Here is a 12,180-nt window from a genome sequence, read left to right as displayed (position 1 = left end):
GCTGACCTGACCCACCAGCCTAACACTAGCTTCTGCTACTTGCCTTTGCAATTAAATCGGAGCATTTAAGCCCCTGGAAAATCATAATTCTGCTCCAGGAATCAGAGAGGACGTGTGCATGGCGGTCATGGCCCAGACCTAGCCAGGCATTGCTGACCACACTGCTGGTTCCCGCACCCCATACCCTTAGCAGAGCATCCCAGGAAGGCATTGAAAGTGTAGACAAATTCTTGGGGGCCTCTCCTCCCCCAGCACTTCATTCGTCACCATTCCCACAGAACAGCCATGTCCAGGCTGAAGGCCACATTCTGGAGACAAAGAGCCAAGGGCACTGCCACGCTGTGCTTGGAGGTTTTCAGTTTGGGCTGTTGGCATCCCCAGATGCCGCCCAGAGAAGGGAGACTTTGGTGCATCCTGAGCCATGGAGGCAGGCCCCCGAAGGAGCATGGAGGCCCAAGAGCAGCCACTACACTGGTGCCCTAGCTCAGGTGAGCACGCCCTCAGGGGGGAAGAAGCACTCTGCTGCAGTTCCCACACTCGGGCAAACCTTGCCAGCTCAGCCTGAGTCACTGCCAAGCCCCAGACAGGCTCTCGTTGCCTCCTGAGAAACGGAACTTGGCTGTCACCCTCCTGGAGCAGCCTTTCAGAGGATCAGGAGTCACCACGGGCCTGGGTTCCCACGGCCACTCCTGCCAGGACGGGGAGGGGCGGGGTGGGGGCAGCCGTTTAGGCCCTGGAGTCCCCGTGCCGCTGAACTGTCCCATGCAGGAGCTGGTGGTCCTTGTGTGAGACTCGGATTTCTTGAGGGTCGCACCTTGCTCTGAAAACAAAAATGAAGTCTCCAGTCCTGACAGTCCTTGCCAGTGGATTTCAGTCAGGTGTCCTGGAATTAGATAGGGGGACAGGCCTCTGTCTTGTGCGATGCCCCCTCCTCGCCCACATTGGCAGCCGTCTTGTGCTCCGATTCAGGGAAGTGGAGTCCCAACCCTGGGGAACTATTTCCAGACCTTTGCAGGTCCGGGGCTTGGGTTGGCCCCAATCTGCGATTGCCGGGGAGGGGTGGCTGAGATGCTGCTGGCTTTCCCAGAACTGGTCCGCAGAAGGGAGCACTGCCCGCCCCCCACTTCTGGGAGAGGGGCTGCCACCGCATGGGGTCCCTTGTTCCCAGGAGCTGCCTTGCACTGGGGATGTGGCGAGGCTGAAACGGGGCCTGTGGAAACTGGGCCTCCTGGGGTTTCCCCGGCTAGGCTCTTGTCGTGGCTGCCGTCCCCTCCCACCCCCGAGTGTGAGCAAGCGGCTGTGCGTGGCTGCAGGGGAGCTGCTGCGCCAACCTCCTCCAAGGCAAGATGCACGGCTGCTGTGATTGACAGGCCGTCGCAGGCCACGCCATCAGCTCCCCTGCGCACATCTCAGGCTGACAAGGTGTCAGCCTCCCACCGGCCCAGCCTCCCTGGAGGTTTTCTCATTGGAACGGCAGAAGCCGCATCATCCTCATGACCTGTGCTGGGAAGCATTCCCAGGGATCCCGGCCGGGCCCCGACTCGGGCTGCGCCGCCTCTCCTGGGTGGGGCTCCCTCTGCGTTCCAAGTGGGACGGGTTCAGCGAAGAGAGTAAATCAGCCTCTTCCCATGATCAGAGCATTCTCAGGGTTGCCCTGCCCTGCCCTTCCCCAAAAACAATGTTTGGCAACAAGAATTGCCGTGGGGGTGAGTAAACATGGGGAAGATTCCTGGGCAGGTTTAGTCCCGGTGCAGCTATCCAAGATGGGAGCTGCGCCCTCCCTACTGGGCCTCCAGGAGGCCTGAGGCAGCGGGTGGCCCCTTGAGGACACTGACCCGGGCACAAAGCTAGCCTTGCCCTTGGGGTCTTGCCTTGGCTTCCCCCTGGGGGGAGCCGAAGGGGTTCTTTCCCAGCAGGAACCCAGCAGCTGCTCAGCTGATTGTGGTGAAGGAAAATAAAGGGGTGTGCATGTGCATGCAAAGCTGCGGATCAACCAAATTATGGAGAGCCATTTTGGTGGTCCAGTCTCTGCCTGACCTGGCTTTTGAATTCTCCGTGCCCAGAGAGATGATCACTGCCCAACCTGGATCCTCGCCAGCTCCTGGACCGAGCACACCTTAGTGCCACGCAGTCCTGGAGTGACAGTGGCCACTTCCATTCCCAAAGGCCCCAGGGACACCTTACATTTGCCACCTGGCATGCTGTGGGAACCCCTCCTGCCCCCCCCCCGAGGCATCCCTGGCGTTCACTCCCCAGAAAACATTTCTAGCTTCTGCTGGGCCCCTGTCCCACCCTAGGCACTAGAGCCCTCAGGGCCAACCGGCATTCCTTTGGGAAGCCCAGGGGAAGGATCCCCTGAAGGGCAGGAAAGATCCTGTCTAGCCAAGTCTTGGGGGCAGCAAAGGGGGATGGGGAATGATGCCCTGGCTAGGGGGTGTTCGAGACCACAGCTGCTTTTCTTCTCTCGTAATTCTGTAGCCCAGAGTTAGAGAAGGAAGCAACGGTTACCATTGTGGGTAGCTTCAGAAGAGGAGGGCAGAGCGGATCCTCCATCTTCAGGGGCACTGCTCAGGAAAAACAGACGCAGAGCCAGACAGATGAGAAAGCCGGTCATGGGTCGTCCAAGGAATTGTTCGTTTTTCACTTTATTGAAAGCACACCTTTCACTGTGTCTGCCGCCTCTCTTTCTCTGAACAGGCCTGCAACTGCAGCCAGTACCTGAAGGTCTCGAAGGAGAGGATGGTGCAGCTGATGAAGCAGAGCGGCTGCTGGACAGGGGATGGAGGTATGGGGGGTGCCTGCACTTCAGTTCCTTTACAACAGTTAAAGGCAGGTTTCTAGCCCACATAGACCCAGGATGGGCTTCAGAGCAGGCATGCAAGGGGAAGCCCAGCAGCCTGCGGAGAGAGCGAAGGCCATGCCCAACCCGGTCGAGCACCTTGTGGGAAATTGATCTGTGCCGATTGGCTCGGCCCTTCGCAGGCAGTTAGCTCAAAGCTGGCTGTTCCCTCCAGAAACCTCAGCAAATGACTGGAAAGAGCCCTTGCCCTTCCAGCTGTCATAAAAGCAATTGCAGGGCCCCCGAGCCACCGTAACCGTGCAGCTAAGCAGCTTCTCTGAGGCAGGCTGCTGTTGCGGGGCTGCTCCCTCATGGGTCCCAGGATCCCAGGTGGCAGCAGCTTTGGGGGCAGGCCGGCTGGGAATGCCAAGCGGTTGGAGGAGCGGGTTTCCCAAGAACCTGGGGCGGCCAGAAAGGGAAGACTACCCCATTTGCTGAAACTTTCCCTTCCGCGGTTCCTTCCCCATTGCTGCCGCTGTGACTGACCCAGCTGGCTGAGCAGGTTTCTCCCAGAAAAAGCCTGAGAACGGGAGAACCTTTTCCTGCTTTCTGGTTTCTCTCACCTCATTCCCACAAAAGGCACCTCCTGCCTGTCCTCCCAGCTTCCCGGAAGAGCGGTGGATGTAAAGCAGGGTCAGAGCAGACGGGCAGAGGCAGCGCTCACCCACTTCTCTCGGCTCCGCAACCGGCCTTCTCCCCCCCTCCGGCTGGCCGGCCCACGTGCCCACCTGTCCGGTACAGTTTGGGGACAAAATGGCCATGGGCCTGTTTCCTGGAGCACCACCTCCACAGTTTCCCGCCTTGCAATCGGATGCGCTGGGAGCCTGCCCTGGTGTGGCCCGGATGCATCGGCCAGGCTGGTCCAGGGACTTGCTGGATTGCGTTTGGCTGCGGTTGCCCAGCTGCCTCAAGAGGGGTGGCAAGATGGCCCAGACAGAGCCCCTTTTGGCTGCCGCTCAGGAAGTGGTGCTGCGGGAGCTCCCAAATCCTCACCCAGAGAATTAATGGACGGAGGGAAAACGAGCAGCCGCCCTGAGCCGTTGAAGAATTCCGGCTGAGCTGTTGCTCTTCCTGGAACCCACCCCAGGCCTGCATTTTCCTGTGCCCGCTTTTTTATTTGTATTTGAACTGCGTTTGCATGTTGTTAGAGGACAATTAATTGTGGCGTAATTACCCATTTGAATTTTCCACCTGCGACTCTGTGCAGGCTTTTCCCAGGCTGTGGGATCGTTTCCCGCCCCTCTCTCTCTCTGAGAGCCAGCGCATCATCTCTCTCTCTCCCTTTTTGGCCAAGATCCTCTCGCAAGCCCTGACAGATCCACCTGTGGCTGCAGTGCCAGCCTCGTGGTCCCGGGGCAAATGGCATCAGTCCTCGAGCCCCCACCCAGGGACGATCCTAGCCTCTCTCCCCCGCCAGTGAGTGCAGACGGTGGCTAATCAGCATGCCTGTCAGGTAGCGCAACTGCCTGCCCACCTGCCGGCTGGCTGAAATAGGGACTAGAGGGAGAACTGGCAGACTGAGATCTTCACCCAGGGGGTAGTGACCCCCTTGTCTCTTTGAGGATGCCCAAGTAACCAAGGGAGACTTGCCCAGCGCTTGTTTTCTCAGGCTCCCGAGGGCTTCTTATCAGCACATTGCTTACTGGGACCTTTGGACTCTAAGAACACTCCCAGGGTGTGTTTTTAAAACTTGGGCAAGTTTTATGGCCCACCACCCTTCCCCCCTCCCTCCTGGCAGAGGCACTCAAGGTGGCACACACACCTTCAGCATCCTGAGAGGACTCGACTCTCCCTGTAAAAGGAGGCAGCATTTCTAGAACTGGCAGTTAGAGAGGAGGCTGGCTCGGCCCCCCCAGGGTCTAGCACCTTGCCTTCTCGTTAACGGAAGCTGAGACGGTTGCCTATGTGACTAACACCCCCCTCCCCTTTGAGGTACAAGCTTCAACCATTTCTGAAATCACGAAGGGCGGTTTTACATCCAGGACATGCGGAGGGGGGCAAATTACTCCTATCTGGAGGGGGCAGTGTTGTTGTGACTTTACACAGGAAGGGGAAAACAGACCATTTGGCCTTTCTTGCCAGTGACACTTCAAAGGGTCACCAACACAAAAGCACTTCAAAGTAACCGTTTGTCAATGAGGGGCTTGTAAAACCCCATCCGTCCATCCCGTGTCCCCCCGCCCCTCCAAGGAGACCTTTTCAAAGCCCTCCCCCCTTGGACGAGGCCACCCCGGGGCCAGTATGCAGAATGCCAGCCAGGGCCCCCTCGCCAAAAGGTCACCTCCTCTCTGTCTCCCGAGAGACAAAGGGGGTTTTCTTTGGCAAGGGAGGGAGCTGGAGAAGCAGAACGGGGCAGGGGCGGAGGAGCCCCCTTTGAGGGGAGCAGTGTTTGGCAGGGAGGCAGTCACCAGCACGAGCTCTCCCACGCTGCTGTGGGTTGATTTCACAATAAAAAGGCATCAGCAGAAATCTTCACATTTATGCTGCAGATTCAAAATCTCTGAAACGGCCTTGCCTGCTTCCTCTTGAACGGGCTTTCCAGTAACTCCTCTGCATGTTTTGTGCCTCAAGAGAGAAGATGACTGAAGCCTGCAGGAAGAGGCCCAAACTTTGCCCGCAGAGCCCAATACCCTGCCTGCCCCCCCCCCCGCCCACCCAGGTGATGCCCTGCAGCAAACAGCAGGGAAGTCTGAGACTCACTCTTTGCTTTGCAGGGGGCTGTGTGGGAGATCCTGGCCCCACCACCTGCATGGAGTCCCAGAGCTTCAACCTGATCCCTCGGCGGCCTAGCTACAGCCCAGGCTGGCAGTGGCTGGAAGCGGCAGGCCCGGGGGACGAGCCCACGGTGCTGCCCAACGGCGTCCGCTTGAAAGTCGAGGCCATCCCAATGGGTGTGCTCTCCAAGGAAGATCCAGGCTGCTTCTATTGCTGCAGCCGGTGCGGTAAAGTTTTCTGGGAAGGGTCCCACTTCAGCCACGTGGTCTCCCAGTTTAAGGAGGTGCTGGACCTGCCAGAAGAGAGCTGAACGGGGCCAGGGCCAGGGCCAGTAGGCTGCTGCCAAATGGTCCCTTGGACTCTGTATGTGCTCAGGAATGAGGGAGGACCCCGGGGCCTTTCAGAGCACCCTTTGCAGTGGGCGGGGATGTTGAGAGGCCACCCCATTTTAGAAGGATCTTTAAAAGGATTTCCAGGACTCGGCCACAGAACCAGGGATCTCCCATCAGGTGGCGTCTTGGTTCGGCCACAAACCCTCTTGGCTGGAGCCAGCACAAGCGGGACAGCCCTGTGACCCTCCAGCCATTTTCATCTTCCCAGCCTGCCAGAAGCACAGAGAGGCCGGCACTTGGCTTCCAACTTCCCATTTTTATTAGGTTTTTGACATTGGAGTGGTATAATCAGGATCAGAGCCATTGCAGGCAGGGTAGGGCCATCTCCGCCCCACCCATCTTCCCCTTCCCCACCCCCAGTGTGTTTGTGGGGAGGGGCTGTTGCCTCCATCATTAAATGATCATTAGCGGTGCCCGGGGTATGTGTGTTTCCAACATGTCTTGTTTAAATCTGAATGCTGCACTGAGTGTGTGCCCCACTCGGAATCTTTTGCGAATGGACAGCATATAAGCCCCACAAATAAAGACATGGAAAGCGGAACCGTCCGTTGATGTTCACCCTGACAACGCTCAGAGTAACTGGAACCCTTCAGGGCTAGTGTTGTGTGTGGCTGCAGCTGATCTCCTTGGGTTTAACCCACTGGATCGGTTCCCTGCTTGTACATCCCACTACCCTGATCCTCCGTGATCTGTTCCATAGGTCGTGTGAACAGGCCTCTTGTGTCTCCTGCTTCAGAGCAATCACAGACTCCAGGAACAAATGTTCTTTTGCAGGCTGGGGGATTCCACACACACACACACACCCCGCAGTGCAACTCAGAGCCTTTGCTTCAACTCTGTGCATGTCTTTCCCCCCCACCCCACCCCCAGCACAGAAGAGGTCCTGCTGTTTCTCTGGAGATAAGGAGCACAGGCAAGAAATGTTTCCCTGGCGTCTCAGCCAGCGAGCCCCCCCTTCCCGTCGCCCCCTCTTCTTTGCTCACCCGTTTACCATCCGAGTTTCTGGCAGGAGATTCCACAGGATGACCTTTCGGCATGAGAGCAGCCCGTCCATCTCCCCAAAGCGCTGGCTCGGTCTGCCTTGAGAAATCTGGACCTTCCGTGCAGAGGACGGCAGCCTGCACGCTCCCCCCGGCCCCTCGTGCTGGCCGCTCTTTCCTCTGCACAGCGGCTGTTTTTGCAGACCTGCTTTCGGCTCCTCTGGTGACTGGTTGCTCTGCCCCACGTGCCCCTCGAAGACGGCTTGATCCCAGAGCTTGGGGCATTTGTTCCTCACAGAATTAGATGCTGTTGACAGAGACAACAGAGGTCTGCAGGGGTAGACAAGCACTTAGCAGTCTAGGACTTGGATCTGAACAATAATGCTGTGGGTTGTGGTGTGAATGTTACTGGGGTTGATAGAAAAATATGGAGCGTGTGAGTAAAACGTGCCTTTTTACACATTCAGACTTTTAGCTGCCAAGTTTATAGGACAACCAACGACAGTGCTCCTTAGGCAGGTGAGGAAGTCAGGGCTGCTTTGCTACTCCATGGTATTGCATCTCTTTCCACCCACCCTTTGCCTGCCAAACCACCTCGTTTAGGAAGCTGAAAAATACTGTTGGCATTAAAAAGGGGCTGTTTCTGGATTTAAGCATGAAACATTTAAAAATACACCTCTGCCAAGGATGAGCATTCTGGATACTCTGTTTATGCAGACTTTCCTTCCCAAAGAGCAACCCGCAGGGAGCCCAGGGGCCCACAAGGGCAGGCAGCTCCCCAGTGAGCACAGCCATTGCAGGAAACGAGGTCTTTTCGAGGGCCCTGGTGAGATGGGCTGCCAAAAGACCCATCAGCCGGCGGGGAGGCTGCATTGCCGGCCTGGCAGTCTCTCTTGGCACCAGAGCGCCGTAATTCCGGAAGGAAGTTCTATTTCCCTCCTTCGTCCTTGTCCCACAAGGCAGGCAGCCAAAGTGCAGGGAAGCGGTTTCTGAGCATCTCAAGATGAGGCCGGTCGATCCCAGAGGACGCTGGACCCTTTGGTCTTTGGCCTACAAAAGAAAGCGGCACACGCAAGTGGGAACAGAGAAACGATGGGGCCTCCTTGGCTGGCCGGTCTGTGGAGGGCACCATCCAGAGGAGGATTCCCAAAGAGGGCTGCATTCCCTTTCTCTGGTCTCCTGCCTGTGGGGACATATCCAACAGCGGCCACTGTCCCCCTTCACGTGGGTCCCCAGAGTAACATCCGAAGCAGGAGAGGGGCCCCTCCAAGAGAGAGCCCTGCAGGGAGGGAAGGGGCCCCATAGTCCAGGGCAGAGCTGGGCCCTGGCTTGCCAGGAATCAGCCCTGGGCTGAGAGGCCCAGCTCCGGCTGTGCCTCAGAAGCACTTGCTTCACCTCTGCAATGAGGGAGGAATCGGAGGGCACAGGATGGGTGGGGAACCGGCCTTGGGCCGCTTGGAGGAAGCCATAAACCCCATGTCTCAGAAAGGCTGCACAGTGTCACAGGCGCAGCCAGACGGGCAATAACCTATTTTGTTCTCATTTGGGAACATGTTCTGATCAGGGCAGAGGGCCTTGCGGGGCCTCTTGGGGTCGCCACCACTGCTCACGGTTTAACATTTCGTATGCCACTCTCATGGCCCCCCGTTTTGCCCATGTCTGGCCTGATCGGAGAGTGGCCCAGGATTAAGTTAACACATCAGACTGAAGAAAGAGGAAACCGTATCCTGGCGCTCCAGATACTATTTCAGGAGGCTCCATAGATTAAATCTGCAAAACTGGGCCCCCAAATAAAACCTGTAGGGAAAAAGTGGACCACAGATGAGCTTGGAAGAGGGAGACGGCAGAGAGGCTTTCCGCCCCTCCCTCCCACCAAGGTCCACAACAGGGCCCCCTCACTCTCGAGGTCCAGATGAAGCGGCGGGGAGGGTGCAGGGGGCGGATACAAAATGGGTGCGGAAGCAGGTTCAGGATCTGGGCTGCTCCATCCTTAGGTGGTCCTTTCCCGGGGGCCTGCCCCAAATAAGCTCCCTGTTCGAGACTGGTCCTGACTCCCTGGCACAGCTTCCTTTCGTGCCGGTGTTTCAACCGAGGAAGGCGCCTTCCTTCACCGGCCTCTCCTCCGCTGCCCTTTCCACCGGCTCTCGGGATCGGCCACCGGGTGGCTTCGCCCGCCGCGCACTTTGCAGGCAACTTCCTCCCTGCGCGCATAAGCGAAACTGCGTTTCTCCGCATAGGACTCGGCCCAGGCGCCGAGGATAACGCGCGGACGTCCCCTATCCACCAGTCCTAATCGGCAGCGCCCTCCCCCTCTCGGAGACCCGCGTGCGCGCGCCCGCGCCTCCCCTGGTCCCCGGCCCCGCCCTCCCCGCGGCTGGGAAGAAAGGCGCAGGACTTTCCCACGCTCCCTGGTTCACGGGGGGAGGCCGCGCCGGCCCCGCCCCCGCGGGCAGGCCCCGCCCCGCCCCCCTCGAAGGAGGGCCGCCGAGCCGGGGCCGCGTCGCCTCTGCGGGAGGCGCGGGGCGGCGGGTGCTCGCCAGCCTCGGGCCCCCTGCCTCCGCCAGCGACCGCCCGGCTGCCCGGTGCTTCGGCCCAGCCGCACAGCGCCCCCTCGCCCCCATCTCACGGTCCCCGTTTCAGGCGTGCCCGGAGGCCCGCCGGCCCGCCCGCCGCTCCGGTCAAGGGAGGCCGGTCCCCCTGCGCCCGGAGGAGGCTCCGGAGCCTTCGTGACCCCCTCTGCCCCCTCCCGCCCCGGGAGTCTGTGCGCCCAGGTACGTGAGAGAAAGGGCAGCCGCCTCTCCTTCGGCTAAGCCTCTTCCTCCAGTAGTTGCGAATGGCGGGACTCTCGCGGTCAGGAGGGGTCAAAACACGGCAGGGAGCCAAGTCTCCGACACAGCAGGCTCGGGCTGGAATTAACCCGGTTTGCCGGCTTGTGCCATACCCGGATCACTTCGCGTGCCGAGGCTCGAGAGAACCGGCCGAAGGGAGCGCTAACGGAGCCTGGGGGGATGTGTCCGCGTCGCTCCTGACCGGCCTGGGTGGAGCGTGTTGTGCGAACGCAGCCTGCGTGTCTAATGCCTCCGTTTCCCTCAACGCTGGCCCGGGTGGCCTCCCTCGTCCCTCTTAGCGGCAGAGAGGAGCAAGAATCTTTCGGAGGCTTTGCTGGCCCACCGGCCTAGGACTAGAGATGGGGGAGTCCCTCTGGGGAAGTCAAGGTGCAGAGTGTTTGGAAGCTCATTTTATCTTCACACGACATTCTTAACCTGGTTACTGAACCTGAGAAGCATCTTTTCAACATTCCCGCGCACTGGGCAGGGAGTTGGACTAGATGATCTCCGAAGTCCACCCCTCCGTGTTCTGCGATTCCTAACCATAGCCCTGCCATTCATTATTTACTTTACTTTCTCATGAGATGTACCCCTTGACTTGGCTCCAGGTGCTCAGGGCACACACACCCTCCTCAGTTTCCCCCACAACACCACTCCCACACTCACACCCCCGAGAAAGTCACCCCAGGAGCTTCTGTGACTGCAGGGGGGTGTCCTGCAGCCCTCAGGCAGGAAGTGCCAGAAGAGGCGTCTTGCCACTGATCCTCTTGCTCTGGTAGCGGAGGTGGGCATGCCAGGCAAGCTTCCCAGCCACACAGAAGTCTTGGTCTCCTAGGCCATGTCTCAGAGAGGCCCTTCTTTCATCTTGCATAGAACAGCTCCTTGGGCTGGGAAACTGCACCGCTCCACTTCGCTGGCCAGTGCCTGTTTTTTTCTCACGCCCTGGTTGCCCCCCCCCCCCCGCGCCTGTTCTACTTTCAGTTTTCTTCCTCTTTCCCCCTGAAATTGGCTGAGTCAGCAGTTCCTTTGTGGGTCTGGCTGCAGCTTCTGTCTTTTGCTTGCCCAGCGATCCTTTCCATAGATCTGCTTCCTGATAAGGGCCGGGGCTGCCTGACCCTTGCAAACCGAGTCATCCCTTTAGGGAGCAGGCATTATGTCCTCCTCAGCACTCACTGCTCTTTACAGAAGAGGGGCCTTTTTCTGGGCCGGGTGCGCCACAGATGTTCTGGAACCACCAGCACTCCCATACAACCCTTCTGCCCCTTCTCACAGGATGAACGGCCCATCCCAGGGGCTTCAGCCAGGGGGACAGAATGGGGAGGGCAAGCCAGGCAGATGCCCCGGGGCTGACTCTTTCCGCCCATCCCAAAGCCTTTTCTTCCTTCCCATGCTAAAATGGCCAAGCAGCCCTGGAAAGGACAAGAAAAGCATCTTCCCCGAACCCCACGTTTTCTTTTGTAAAGCGGCTACTTTTAAAGTTGTTATGCACATGGGGGGGCAGGGGAGAGGAACCTTCTCGGAGGGACCTTCCCATTGGGCTTGCGGGCATCTCCACCAGTCGTCTGAGTCAGGGAGGTAGCCGAGGCTGCGTTGTCAGCTCCATTCAAGCCCCCCTCCCCCCGTTTGTTCCCCCTAGTTTAAGCCAGACCCTTGACTTTACTCCATGCCTGCTTGGCCTTCCAGAACGCCCTGGACCCCACTGCTGGCGGGCAGGCTGGGACTGGAGGACAGATACCACCTGCAGGAAGGAGGAAAATGGTGTCACTTGACCATCAGCTATTCGGCAGTCTTTGGGGTGCAGATAACGGGTGAGTTGCCAGGTCTTTCAAACAAGCTGGTTTATTTGTTATTTCTTTAAACAAGGTATGTGAGTAATGGTACTGTGCTGTAGTCTATTAATATTTGTTGTGCTTGTGCGGGTGGATGCTCACCAGAGAGCCCTCCAGCATTGCCCTCCAGAGGGACCAAGTAGCTCTTTCAAGCGAGGAGGGGGCCATCTGGGAGACACTACAAAGCTAAGGCGCCTGTGTGGTCTGAGAGTCTGCCCTGGCAGGCTCTCAGCTACAGATGGTCAAGGGGGCAGGTGCTTAGAGGTGGCATTCAGAGCAGGGAGCCTACAGCCCATGGACCAAATTTAGCCCCTTTTACTTCACTTCCAAAGATTTCTTTACAGCAAGGACTCTGCATTTTTAAAACAGGAGCAGAAGAAGCAGAAATCCAGCCAGGCAAGCATTTCTGGGCAGAAAGAATCAGCAAGGGATGGTAGCCACCCCTGCTGAATTTCTGCCTCACAAGCTTGTTTTAAAAGCTCTTGTGGCAATATATCAGCAAGCACCTGTTTGCTGCTCTTGGTGTGGACTTGGGGCTCAGGTATTTTCTGCTAATGGGGGGGTTGGGTCTTTTCCTGAGGAGGGGAAAGAATTGGG

At 58.3% G+C, this 12,180-nt stretch overlaps 1 protein-coding gene across 1 annotated transcript in view; it reads left to right on the top strand.

The window, feature by feature from the left end:
- Positions 1–6,483, top strand: part of EXD3 (exonuclease 3'-5' domain containing 3) — a 45,404-nt gene extending 38,921 nt beyond the window's left edge. The window contains exons 20-21 of the mRNA XM_063316480.1: positions 2,698–2,785; positions 5,554–6,483. Coding sequence (XP_063172550.1) covers positions 2,698–2,785; positions 5,554–5,864 — 399 coding nt within the window. The 3' untranslated portion in view covers positions 5,865–6,483. The remainder of the gene's footprint in view (positions 1–2,697; positions 2,786–5,553) is intronic.
- Positions 6,484–12,180: the final 5,697 nt, after the last annotated feature.

This window comes from Candoia aspera, chromosome 16 (genome assembly GCF_035149785.1).
Source record: "Candoia aspera isolate rCanAsp1 chromosome 16, rCanAsp1.hap2, whole genome shotgun sequence".
Lineage (NCBI taxonomy): Eukaryota > Metazoa > Chordata > Lepidosauria > Squamata > Boidae > Candoia > Candoia aspera.
Note: the sequence above shows the minus strand (reverse complement) of the source record. Positions and strands in the feature narration are given on the sequence as shown.